This window comes from Epinephelus moara, chromosome 20, assembly GCF_006386435.1.
Source record: "Epinephelus moara isolate mb chromosome 20, YSFRI_EMoa_1.0, whole genome shotgun sequence".
NCBI lineage: Eukaryota > Metazoa > Chordata > Actinopteri > Perciformes > Serranidae > Epinephelus > Epinephelus moara.
In genome coordinates, this window is record NC_065525.1 from 10,508,915 (window position 1) to 10,522,686 (window position 13,772).

Genomic DNA, 13,772 nt, shown 5'->3' on the forward strand with positions numbered 1-13,772 from the left:
CGCTATAATGAGTAACAACATGAAAGCTGACGGAGGGAGGGAGCGAGGGAGGGAGGTGGTGGAAGAGAGATGAAGACAGAAGAGTAGAGGGACTGCTGGGGACAGAGGGAGGGATGAAGGATGGAGGGAATGGATGGGAAAGGAGAGGACTGCAGAGTGAGAGATAAAGCGGCAGCGGAGCGGTTGGGGCCCTGTGGTCCTCCACTCCGCTCCTCTCGTTCGTTTTCATTCGCCAGAGAAGAACAGAAAGGAGGAGGAGGAGACGGGGGTAGGAACAGCGTGTGTCGGCGTCCGCCTGCTCCTGCCTGTTCCTCTTTTTTTTTCCCAACTACTTTTTCTCCCTCTTTTTTCTCTCCAATCCCCCTCCCTCAACCATCCATCCTCCTCATCTTCTCTCGAGGATTCTTCTCTAATTTAACTTTTCATTGAAATTTTCTCCGCTCCCCCCTCCCCATCCTCCAGTTTCTCCCAGTTTGCCATTCGGCCTTGTCTTGCCAGGTCCCCTCGCGGCCGACTGACAAAGGCGCCGTTAAAAAGCCGTGTGATCCTCCATTTTAGCGCCAGCCACGCTAGTCAGAGGATTAGGGCTCTTTAATGACGCTAATCTCTCCTCCCCTTCTTTCTCAACACCCCTCCATCCCCCCTCAAAAAGTGATTTCTCCCTCTTGCTCTGGCTGAATCTTTCTTGTTCAATCTCTCCGTTTCCCTGTGTCTCTTCCTCCCACTTTCCCAGCTCATAAACTTTACCATCAGACTGACTCATACTGGTGTAGCTATGATGGTCCACATGTGTCCAGACCAGCACTGTGAAGAAACACTTTCACTGTTTTTTCAAGGGTTCATTTACTCCCTCTTCTTCTCTACTTTACTTTATCTAACATGTCTTGTTAGATTCAGTTTTGTTGTTTGTTTGTTTGTTTTTTGTTGAACAACAACTGACTATTTTGAGTATTTCTTTGTGTTTGGTGTTTGACTGAACGCTCTCTCTTCTTGGTTATTCTTAAGTGAATCCTGTCAGCTAGAAAAAAAACTTGATTGTACGATATCTGTTTGCGACAGTGTCACTCATCTTTTTTCAGGCTACGCTAAAAGATTTGGACCCTGATGAGTCGGCAGGAGGGGGTGTCTGGATTTGCGTTTTATGGACACACTGTATTTTAACACCAGCCTCGCTACATGCAGATGCTACATTTATTTATTCTATTGATGTCACCAACATGAAGAGGAATAAGACTTGGTGTACAGTACGTACTTGATCTGTTCTGCGGTCTTAAAACACTAGGTCAAATGACCAATATTTCAATTTTTTTTTATAATGATGTGCTCATTTAAACTGTGGTAACAATGGCAGTGAATCAGGACACAATGTATGTTGGCAACATTTACAGTGGTTGCTTTACATTTATAACTTGTACAACACGTTTAAAAAGCAGCAAGTTGTGTAAATTAAGGCTGCAACTATAGATTTTTTTTTTTTTTTTTTAAATATTTGGCTTTTTTTTTTACAGGAGACATTTTAACATTTCACAGTGGGAAGCATAGGTGTAAATAATGACATGAATGCCGGCTGAATTCCATTCCAAAACAGACAAAAGTGTTGGTTTTTCTGACCAACAGTCCAAAACTCAAGGATATTCAATTTACAGGAAAAAACGGATCCAGTTTACAGAAAATGTTTGTCTTTTTTCTTCGAATATGACCGAAACGATACATTGATTATCAGAATTGTTGACGATTAACTTTCAGTTGAACGATTTGTAATGGATAACTGATGCATTGGCAAGTCCTTTCAGCACTGCATTAAATTCAGTTCAGCTGTTTATTGATGATAGCCAAAAAATCAGGATATCCTTTGAATATTTCAGATCATTGCACAGATTTACATGCAGAAAAGTCAACAGTTATAGTTACTAAAAGCTGTCCTCCCTCTCGTCTGTCCGGTGTAATGTCCCAAATGATACTGACTTGGTTTTGATGAAACTTGATAAAAGTGACCTCCAAGCTTGTTTACTTGTTTCTGATTGGTCTAAAGAGGGACAGCCTCATTCCTGGGGCATAACATGTTAGAGTATAATTTCATTACAAAATTCCATCATGTGCAAATAGGCACACCTAAATGCATCATGTTTTTAAGTCAGGACCACTGAGGAGCGACACTGTTTTTACACTCTTCATCTAAGAACGAGTGTTTATTTGAGAAAGAAACTCTGATCATACATGTCATGAAACTGAATTAATCTGATATTGTCAGAGTTTTGATAATGACAAAGTTCCATTCAATTTAATAAAAAGTTATTTGACTTTGGGCAAGTACAAACAGACAGAAAACAAACATGGTAAGACACTGATAAGCAGAGAAGCTGTTTAAGATTATGTGGCGCTGATGGTGCACTTGCTTTAAAAAATATAAAGTTAATAACTATAAATTAACAATAAATTATCAACATCTTTCAAAATATGTCAAAATTCAGCAAAATTATGCTTCTCCCAGTTTTTTCTGTATCCTCTCGTTGTCTCATCTCATTGTCTCTCATTTGTCCTGTTTTATGTTTCTCCTGAGTACCCGTTTTTAATCACTGTGTGCAGTGCTCTAGGATGACATAGTGTTTGTTTTTCTCCTTTCACCCTGTCAATACTTCCATGCACTCCTTCATCCTTCTTCCTTCCCTCTTTCATGCTCTCAGCTTTTTTTGGTCTCCCCCTGCCCCATCTGTCTCCCTCCCTCACTCACTCTCCCACCCGCCCTGTCTCTCTCTCGCCTTGCTGTTAGAATTCATGTTGATATCTTTATTCCTTATGTTTTCTTAAGCCTTTTTTATTTTCCTTCTAGCTTCTAGTCAAATTTATAAGTCATGCTTTTACAATTTTTTTTAACCCAGACCCCCCTGCAGAGTTCTATTTGCTCATCGCAGTGCCTACATTTTCTCGGCGATCGATTCATCACAAGAATCCGTTTTCCACCCCCTCTCTGCAAGGCGTAATACACAGCAGACTAGACACACACACGGGACACACACAGGATTGTGGTAGCAGTAGGTTGAGGTAAAATGGTGTGTGCTTTGGAGAGGTTTCTAAAATTATCAGTAGAAACTTCTCCTCTGCACATGTGTCTGTGCTTGTGTGTCAGAGCGTTTGCGTTTGCAGAAATATTGGCCTTATGATGAATATTGGCATAAATCATGTCAGACTTTTTTTTCCAATCTCTCCATCCTATCACTCTAGTTTCCTTATTTTCTCTCTTTGATTTGTTGCTGGCCTAGTTGATATAGCTATCAGATAAAAGCAAAGAAAACACCCCTCCCCTCTCTCTCTCTCTCTCTCTCTCTCTTCATCTGCTCTCTTCTTTACATTTTTCAGGCAAATGCTAAATAGCTTTACTGTGCTGCTTCACAGGGTGCACAAAGAAGAACAGAACAATATCAAGGATTATTCAGCCCCCCCTTTTGTCGCCTCGAATCCATTCTGAAGTGTCTATTAAAGGAGTCGTGGCCTTTTTGTCGCCTCTGTTCCAGACTACACAGGAGGGGGGAAAAAAAGAAGAAGAGAGAGAGAGAGAGGGAAAAAAGGAAAAGCGCAATGCATAATCTCCTATGTATGACAGATAAAGGGAGAGAATATCGCCATCTTTCCGCTCTGCTCTCCACATCTCCTAATCGCTTTTCCGACGTTTCAATCTGCCAAGGCCCTAATGAAAATATGATGAGGCGGATCTATGGTCCTCAGGGACGGATGGAGGGATGGGAGGGGAGGGGAGGGGAGGTGAGGGGAGGGATGGAACGAGGGATGGCTGCAGAGGGAGGATGAAGGGAGAGAAAATACACTCTGTCCTTATTTCTGGGCTCCGTCGGGGATACATAGTTCTTGGAGCTTTCTATTTAGATGTTGCTGCTGCCGGAGTGTGTCTCTCTCTTCTGTTTCATTCTCTCTCTTTATCTCTGCCATCCTCATTTTCCTTCTGTATGTGTGTGTGTGTGTGTGTGTGTGTGTAACCAGGATAAATGTGTTTATTTTTTTGTTTATACCCTCTTTTTCTCATTTGAACTCCCACCGGCTGCCTCTACCGCCTTCTGCCTTCCAAGAAAGATGTAACTTCTTCTTAATCATTCTAATGCTCCTTGTTTTACCCCCACTTTTTTTCTGTCTGTGCTCGCCTGTCTCACTTTTTTTTTTCTGTAAATCCTGCAGCTGTGTACAAAATCTGTGTATATTTGAGTTTTCTGCCCGCAGATGAATCAAAGGCATTTTTTAAAAATGTTCGGTTTCTGTTTCCGTTTCTGTCAGATGGTGACGATGACCCGGCAGGGCTGTCCTGGGTGCCTTCCTCGCCCTCCAGTAAAGACGTGGCATCGCCCTCGCAGATGCCCGATGGCTGCTGTGACCTCGGCATGGCCACCGGCGGCGAGGAGGAAGGTGGTGCTGGTCTGCCGTACCCCTGCCAGTTCTGTGACAAGTCCTTCAGGTATAAAACTCACTGGTTTGCTTCCCCAAGATGTCGCAGGATCCATCTTGCTGCTCATGATGTATTGTAAAAAACAAAACAAAAAACAAATCACACTAATGTCATATTTGGCTGTTCAGTTGCATCCTCATAGCATGAATGCCAATGTGTACATGAATAAACAGTATTCTCAATATTGCCATGGTAACGTGGACCACTAAGGCAAACAGTGAAAGGAATGAGGTGAATACATTTCTCACTAACCTCTCCAGGGAATAACTCAAGACCCACTTTAAGAACAGCTGTCACATACACCATAGAGTCATCATCATAATCCTCTGTATTAGTTCTTATATCTAGCTGTCTCCTTTTTCACTGCTCAGTAGGTGTATGCAGTGATGTTATAAATTGTTTAAATGTTATTTGCCTTTAATAATAGAGATGACAATGTTACAATTATCAGGGAGCAACATGCAGAAAATCCAGGGATGGGAACTGGAAAGATTTTATTGATATCAATGCAATTATCAATTCTCAGTCCGTTTTTTATTGATTCCCTTATTGATACCTGATCATTCTGTCTTAGGGGGAAAAAAGTAGGCCATAACAGGTTTTCAGTGTCAACACAACTGCTTTATTGTTATTTTGTAAACAAAACATCTGCCAAGCCTGCGTTCTCATGTTATAACAGAGGATATTTACACCTGATAATAGACATTCTGATTGGTTAGGAGGCAGCAGCAGCTTAAAATGCCATTTAGATAAAAGGTAATCATGTCTGTTATGAGCCTTTGTTAATAACTGTTCATCATGTGTCTCCTCTTGATCGTTCTCAGCCGCCTGAGCTACCTAAAGCGCCATGAGCAGATCCACAGCGACAAGCTGCCTTTCAAGTGTACCTTCTGCAGCCGTCTGTTTAAACACAAGAGGAGCAGAGATCGCCATGTCAAACTCCACACAGGTAGATAATAAGTCTTTTACGCCTGCTAAGTATGCTTTGACATGTTAGGACCTAATGGGTAGCAGATCCACAGTAATTCAATAAACATTTTTTTTCTTTCATTCAAGAGCTTAAGTTATACTATGCAGGTTTTTTTTGTAAAGTACTCATACAGACTCATGCAGAAGTAATTCCTCCCAATCATCACTGATGACCCACCCTCAGTGTGTGGCAGTGTATTAATCTGCAGTGACGTTGCCCTCTGCCTGCATTTTCTTATTTTTTTCTTATTCTACTCTGGTTGGGACATTCCTGGGCACAGCACTTAGGTGAGGTTGGGACTTAACAAAAAGGTAGCGACCAGGTGCCAGACTGTAAGCAGCACACATCTCAGAGGAAGCTACGAAAATCGCAGACACAAGGCTGAAAAAACACAAATATAGCAAACCACAGTGAATCTGAGGGGTTTACCATGCAGCGAGATTAGTGCCTTAGTGAGGTATGTTGAATCTAAAGCCAGAGTTTTCTGTCCTACGAAGGTTTGTATGTACACTGGACCTAGAGTACATCAGCGATGCAGAAAATCTGAGCAAGAAGATTGTTTTATTTTACTCACAGGGGTGTTCTTGCTCTTACTGATCTTCCAAATACATTTGTAGTGTACTCTGATCATTTGCTCCTGCTGGCTATAAAAGAAGCCTTCTATAAAACCACAGGTAGTGTTATTCATTTATAGTTTACCTTATTCTTAGTAAAGATGATATTTACTTGTATATGAAATGCGATAAAGTTCCTTCAAAGGATAACATAATGTTACCACTTTGAATTATGTTTCTTGCAGAAGTCTGTGTTACACTGCTGGTATGTTAAAGCTGATAGAACACAGATCAGAAAATTGATTAATCTATTGGTATTTATCCCAGATAATATTCAGTCAATAAAACTACAGTGATATCCATGTCTTCTTTATTATGGGACAGCGTAAATATATGTAAATGCAGTTCTCTATTATAAAGTTTAAATCTGTTGCATCAAGTTTAAAGTGTAAGAGCCGTAGAATGTGCAGCTGTCACGTTAGAAATAAAAAGAGGGAAAATAAATGTTTGATATACTTGTGAATCTACACAATTAGTTAATTTTGGCCAGTGTTCCTCACTTGCCTTAATTGTAGCAACAGTGTTGCTTTTTACTATAATGCTTTTTAAAAATATTCTTCAAAGGTGGAGGTAGACGACACGCGATCGACCATTTTTAAGAGTATAATAATGCACTAAACGCATGACTAGTTTTGTGGTAAGGCGCACAGAAGAAGAAAACCTGGGTTACCAGAACAAGTTGAGGCTGGGGCTTTAGGGTTTGTCAAGCCTGGTCAGGCAAAGAGAGCAGGGCTCTGTTAAACTTGCTTCAAGTTCATAGTACAGCTGTCAGTGATTGGGTTCGCTGGTGATACTGTTTACAAATACAAACAGCAACTAACAATTCCTGTACAGTATACCTTTCTATAAGGGGAAACTAGGAGATTTCCCCTCAAGAGTGGCAACATGTTCAGTGCATCAGTGGCAACACACGTGTCCTGGCTGTCGATGTTTTGAGGTCTAAAATATAATGTTTGTTTTTTTCCCCTAAAGAAATGATCTCTCATAAATATGTTAATTGATACAGGCGATAAGAAGTACAGTTGTCAGGAGTGTGAAGCTGCATTCTCCCGCTCTGATCACTTGAAGATCCATCTGAAGACACACAGGTAACTGCCTCTGATGCTATTATCATGAAATCTGTTCGCGAAGGTGAAAATGTTTATCTTCTTTTGTTTGTTTGTTTACTCTTGATTCCAGTGTTTTATTTGATTCTTCAAATTTAGATCTTGAATACAGCTTTTGATTCTAAATTAAATTTTTCTGGGTCTGATGTGTGTCTGTTTTTTTTGTTTTTGTTTTTTATAACTCACACCTCCAGCTCCAGCAAACCATTTAAGTGCAGTGTGTGTAAGCGTGGCTTCTCCTCCACCTCATCACTGCAGAGCCACATGCAGGTAAACAGTATTTTTACTTCAAATGTTACTGTCAATACGCCTTGATCTTCTCTATACTACTGCTCATGTTCTAAGTATTCACATTGTCCCTAATGCAATTTGTGAATTAAGTTACAATTGCAAGTTATCAAAATAAGAAAGTGGCAATTATTGATTTTCCATTTGTTTTTAACTAGCACATAAGTTGCCGTGGTAAAAGCAGGAGGCACCAGGTTATTGTCATCATATGAAAACCTTCTGACAGAATATTTTACAGTACATGCTTCTTTAAATCTTGACTACATTCTGACACTGGCAGGCTCACCGCAAGAACCGAGAGCACCTTGCGCTGAGGAGTGAGCGAGATGGAGGGAAGAAGGGAGACGGTGACCTGGAGCAGGACCTGTTTATGTGCGATTACTGCGAGGAGACGTTCAGCCAGACAGATGAGCTAGAGAAACACGTCCTGACCAGACACCCCCAGCTGTCCGACAGAGCCGACTTGCAATGCATCCACTGTCCTGAGATCTTTCTGGACGAGGCCTCTCTCCTCACGCATATTGAAACACAGCATGCCAACCGCAAACACAAGTACTGCAGAGTTTTGCTTTTTAAAGTTTACAAACTTCTGATTTTCATTAATGTGCAATGCTGGTATGTAACTTGTATCTGACTGATATTTTTCTGTACCTCCAGATGTCCTGTCTGTTCAGAACAGTTCCCATCTGTGGAGGATGTCTACTGCCACCTAGATAGCCATCGCCAGCCTGATTCCTCCAATCACAGCGCTGCCAGTCCTGACCCCGCACTGGGCAGTGTGGCCTCAATGAGCTCGGCCACTCCGGACTCTAGTGCCAGCCTGGAGAGAGGCTCCACGCCGGACTCTACCCTAAAGCCCATCCAGGGCATCGAACGAGGCCGCAGAAGAGTCACCGACACTGTGGAAGAGATTGGGATAAACCTGGGCCATCAAGGTGGAGGTATGGCGCAGTAGTCACTTGCCTACAGAGCAGCCAGTACAGTTACATTTCTTGATTTGATAGTCAACACTTGGTTTAAAAGCTTTGACTTGCATGTATTTCTAATAACAGTTTATTTGTCTATCTCCACAGGCGGAGGAGGAAATTGGGGTAAAGTGACGTACTCTTGCCCTTACTGCTCAAAGAGAGACTTCCACAGCCTGGCGGTGTTGGAGATCCATCTGAAGACCATTCACGCAGACAAGCCGCAGCAGAGCCATACGTGTCATCTCTGCCTGGACACTCTGCCAACACTTTACAACCTCAATGAACACGTGCGGAAAGCTCATCGTGGCAGCGGAGGAAACGTAGGCTCAGCAGCAGCAGCTTTTCCCCTGCTGCAGTTCACTAACGTCACAGCATTTCACTGTAACTACTGCCCAGACATGTTTGGAGACATCAACTCTCTGCAAGAACACATCAGAGTGTCGCACTGCCTGCCTGGTGGAATTGTGGCGGGATCTACCACATTAGGTATGTTGTCGAAGAGAGCTACTCTTCCAGCAAGGAAAAGTAATTTAAAATGTCAAAGCAGGAGTTTTCATGGCACATTGTTTATAAAGTGTCACTGTATAACCCATTTGGTTAAGTGGCGCAGTAATCGTTGGATTATCCTAACATGTACATTGCCTTACAGCACCTTAATGTCATTTAAGGGAATCTAACAATGTAACTTATTTCCCCATCCTAGAGGGGAACCATGCCTTCTTCTGCAACCAGTGCTCCATGGGATTCCTGACGGAGTCTTCGCTGACAGAACACATTCAGCAGACACACTGCACCTCGGCTGCAGGGGGTGGAGCTGCATCTGGAGGAGCGGTAGCCAAACTGGAGTCTCCTGTACTACAGGCTGCATCGCAGTCCTTCATGGAGGTGAGAATTAGTCAGGAATAACATTTCAAAAACATTTTTTTAATCAGAGTTGATAAGAATTTGGTGTGTCTTTACACATGTTCAAGCTATTATTAATCAGTGCTTGAGCTGATGAGTAATAAGCTGGTTTCCATTTAATTAGATGGTTTTCTCTACTCTGTCATGAGCCCAATGAAGCGTTAAATGAAGCATATTGCTCATGTAAATTTAGATGAAAGATCCTTGATAATTTTACTGTATGAAATACTTTCTGAGCTCAGCCTGCGATTAATGAGTCTGCAGTTACTGCGGGTAACAGCTGGTCTGGTCTGTCGTAGATTCAAATCAAATCTTTTATTACCTACTGCTTCCTCGTTCCCAACTTTTATTTAATGCAGATTTGACTGGCAAAATTTCAGACACAGATCCCACAACTCTGTGAATACTCAGTCTATCCTATCTGAACTTGTGAAGTTATGATGATGACTCTCCCTCTCACTTTCTCATCCTCTTACCAAATTAGGGCTTGGCACTACGGAGAAAATTAAATGTGATATTTATTACCAAGTATTTTGATATTGATATTGCAACAATTTAATTAGACTGACTATTCTCGTTTCACACATTATATACACAACTAGATTTTTGGTAAATAGTGATCAGTAAGGTAGATATATTGACCGAGGTAAAAGCAATTAATGGAAGAGCTAGAACAGTGTGGTAAGGACAGAGATTAGATCACTTTACTGTAATTCGGCCTTTAAAACCAGGAAAAGAAAACACTTACATATTACAGTTTCCAAAATCAAAGACAGTATCTAGTCTCATGTCACGATTTCAGTCTAATATCCATATATTGCCCAGCCCTGATTTCATATCTTTCCCATCTACTCTGTTACTCTTCAAGAATGAAATAACAGTATTTTTTCAATTGTACAATAATCTTAAAAGAGTAAAGAGTTATTGTTCACGTACAGGTTTACTCCTGCCCTTACTGCACCAATTCTCCTATCTTCGGCTCACTCCTCAAGCTCACCAAGCACATAAAGGAGAACCACAAGAACATCCCGTTGGCTAACAACAAACGGCAGGCAAAGGTTGCCGACCTAAGCCCCGCCTCCTCCGACGTAGAAATCTCCTCCCCGAAACGTCACAGACTGGGAGGGGACTCCACCCCCTCCATGGGGAGTAATGGGGACTACCCGTGCAACCAGTGCGACCTACGATTTTCCAGCTTCGAGGGTTTCCAGGCCCACCTTAAGTCGCACCTGGAGATGCTACTGAGGCGCCAGTCCTGCCCCCAGTGCAACAAGGAGGACTTTGAATCCCAGGAGGCATTGCTTCAACACCTGACAGTGCACTACACCACCACGTCGACACAGTATGTGTGTGAGAGCTGCGATAAGCAATTCTCCTCAGTGGATGACCTGCAGAAACACCTGCTGGACATGCACACATTTGTTCTGTACCACTGCACTCTCTGCCAGGAGGTGTTTGACTCCAAGGTCTCCATACAGGTGAATGAGAAAGCCTCCTTCATTTTGGTGTTACTTCTTCTCCTTTTTAAAATTATCTCTATAAAGAATACTCACAAAAGCGCATGACTTTGTGAGCTGTATGGTTTTTAAAATGAATACCTTAGTCAAACAACCATAAAAATTAACCAACTTTGATTGCTTCTTTTTGTCCACCTTCTGCCATTTAGGTGCATTTGGCAGTGAAGCATAGCAATGAGAAGAAGCTGTTTCGCTGCACAGCCTGTGCCTGGGACTTCAGGAAGGAGTCGGATCTTCAGATCCATGTTAAGCATAACCACCTGGGCCAGAGGTCAGGCCTCCCAGGGGGGCTCGGAGCAGGTACAGAATGTCTTTCGAGGGATCATGGGCCAAGTTTCATTAGTGAAGTACATCTGACTATCTGGAAGAAATGCATAGTAATCATGTTGGTGATACTAAAAAAGAAGAGAATGTAATAAAGCCAAGCAAAAGTCAACATTTACTGAAGAAAACCAAACAAGAAACAGAAGAAATAGAAAAAGACCAGAAAATGAAGATCTTGTGTCGGCACAGTGTTTACTTGACAGCAGTCTTGTAGGGTAAAATAAGCTTCAGTCTGCATATCTTAACCTAACTTCTGCCTTGCAGGACTCAAGCCCCGGAAGTGCATCTTCTGTGGTGAGACATTTGGAACAGAGGTGGAGCTCCAATGCCACATCACCACACACAGCAAGAAGTTCACGTGTCGTTTCTGCGGCAAAGCTTTCCAAGCCATCTCGCTACTAGAGAGACACCTGAGGGAGAAGCACTGCATCTTTGATGGTGGAAACATCACTGGCAATGGAAGTGGTGCAGGGAGCGGTGGGAGTCAAAACGGGACACCCAATGGGCTGGCGCAGTCCTCAAAGCGAGTGGGAGCAAGTGGTGGCAATGGAGGCGCAGGAGGTGTTGAAAGAGCAACTGTGGTGGCGGCTGAGCAGGCCGACCTGCAGAACATGTTGTTGAAGAGCGCAGTTGTGGGAGGAGGAGCCGGACAGGGAGGAGATACAGCCAACAGCCACGAGGCAAGCGGAGGTGAGGAGGAGCTGGACAATTCGGAGCCCATGTACGCCTGTGATATTTGCGGAGCGGCTTACACCATGGAGTCGCTTCTGCAGAACCACCGGCTGCGTGACCACAACATCCGACCGGGAGAAGATGATGCTGGTAAGATCTGTTTTCAATTATCAACTGCTTGTTTTGAAGGATTTTTGTAATTTTACCTTTTAAAAGGATAATTAGGATCTTTTGAAAGGGTATCGTATGAGTGTATCAGTGTATCACATTCAGCAGATGTCAGACAGCACACCTCTAGTAGTAAGCAGTAAGACACGAAGGCTAAGAGATGTACTGCTGTGGAAGCGTCAGCAACAGAATGTATCTTAGCCACCTAAAAAAAGGTCTGACCTAAAAAATCAACATCAGTTGGAAGTGTACACTATATTTAGAATATTTTCACTTTAACTTAACATCAGACAGAAAGAAAAATACTCTCAATATAGCGTACACTCAAACTGTTACTGATGTTTTTGGTGGAACTTTTTTTTTTTTTTTAGTTAAAATATTAATAGTTTAAAATATGTTTTGCTGCTGTCCCCTGTTCACAGCAGTACATTGCTTAGCTTTCATGTCGGCACTCCTTTCACTTGTCCAATCCCAGGGCGTCCCGACATTATCTGTATGTAATACACTGCCTATGGATTGGTACCCCATACAACCCCACTAGAAAAAATTAGAACTAAGCTTTCAATTATAATTTACAGTTTATACTGTATATAAAATATTTTGATGATGGTAAAAGTAATTTCATATACCAGGTTCTCGAAAGAAGAAGGCAGACTTCATCAAGGGGAACCACAAGTGCAATGTATGCTCCAGAACTTTCTTCTCTGAGAATGGTCTTCGTGAGCACGCCCAGACGCATCGTGGCCCCGCCAAACACTACATGTGTCCGATATGTGGCGAGCGTTTTCCCTCTCTGCTAACCCTCACTGAACACAAGGTACTTTTACATTAACTACTTTCCAGCCTGCATATATATGCAGTCTATATGGCCATGGACATGCCTTTTGAGGTATATATGTCTCTGTATGTAATTTTAAGGTTTATATGTAGGGAACAAAGACATTCAGTGGATACCCTCACAGGTATATCAACAACACAGCCATCTGTGTAGACACACATTTTTTTGGTTCTCTCTTGTGTTACTTTGTTGTTGCTTTCTGTCTGTGTATCTGTCTTTTGATCCTGAAACTTTTTTGGCTGCTTTGAATTTAGAATGTTAAATTGTCCTAAGAGAGGCAATTTGTGCTGCACCACAAAAACATTCAAAAAATGTATTGTGTAATGCAGCTACAGTCAGCTATTATAATAACAGCTTCTACGCTTTGACAAAAGGCATTATTACTCTCCACTTTGTGCATCATTATGTTCCTACTTTCTGTGTGTATTTCCTCTCTGCAGGTGACCCACAGTAAGAGCCTGGACACAGGTACTTGTCGAATCTGTAAGATGCCCCTGCAGAGTGAGGAGGAGTTTATAGAGCATTGCCAGATGCACCCTGACCTCCGCAACTCCCTCACCGGCTTCCGCTGCGTCGTCTGCATGCAGACCGTCACCTCCACCCTGGAGCTGAAGATCCACGGCACCTTCCACATGCAGAAGCTCTCCACTGGTTCTGCGCTTGGAGGAGCTGGAGGAGGAGGTGGGAATGGAGGAGTCGGAGGAGGGAGCGGTTCAGCTTCTTCATCCCCTAACGGGCAGCTGCAGCAGCATAAGCTGTATAAATGCGCCTTCTGCCTCAAGGAGTTCAAGAACAAAGGGGAGCTTGTGAAGCTGGATGTCAACGGCCTGCCTTATGGCCTCTGTGCTGGCTGCATGAGCAGGTTGGTAACCAATTTATGAACCCTGTGGATAATGGTCTGTGTTGATATAGACACACTTTAGTCCACAATAGATAACTTAGACTTTTAAACTG

General features: G+C 42.6%; 1 protein-coding gene across 3 annotated transcripts in view; it reads left to right on the top strand.

Annotated features, from left to right (window-relative positions):
• Positions 1 to 13,772, top strand: part of znf423 (zinc finger protein 423) — a 186,087-nt gene that overhangs the window by 82,856 nt on the left and 89,459 nt on the right. For all 3 annotated transcript variants that reach the window (XM_050073551.1, XM_050073554.1, XM_050073552.1), the window contains exons 4-16: positions 4,282 to 4,459; positions 5,275 to 5,399; positions 7,041 to 7,122; positions 7,335 to 7,410; positions 7,709 to 7,980; positions 8,086 to 8,369; positions 8,502 to 8,882; positions 9,100 to 9,281; positions 10,238 to 10,777; positions 10,966 to 11,116; positions 11,405 to 11,962; positions 12,613 to 12,797; positions 13,259 to 13,680. In XM_050073551.1, the coding sequence (XP_049929508.1) occupies positions 4,282 to 4,459; positions 5,275 to 5,399; positions 7,041 to 7,122; positions 7,335 to 7,410; positions 7,709 to 7,980; positions 8,086 to 8,369; positions 8,502 to 8,882; positions 9,100 to 9,281; positions 10,238 to 10,777; positions 10,966 to 11,116; positions 11,405 to 11,962; positions 12,613 to 12,797; positions 13,259 to 13,680 (3,436 nt within the window). The remainder of the gene's footprint in view (positions 1 to 4,281; positions 4,460 to 5,274; positions 5,400 to 7,040; positions 7,123 to 7,334; positions 7,411 to 7,708; positions 7,981 to 8,085; positions 8,370 to 8,501; positions 8,883 to 9,099; positions 9,282 to 10,237; positions 10,778 to 10,965; positions 11,117 to 11,404; positions 11,963 to 12,612; positions 12,798 to 13,258; positions 13,681 to 13,772) is intronic.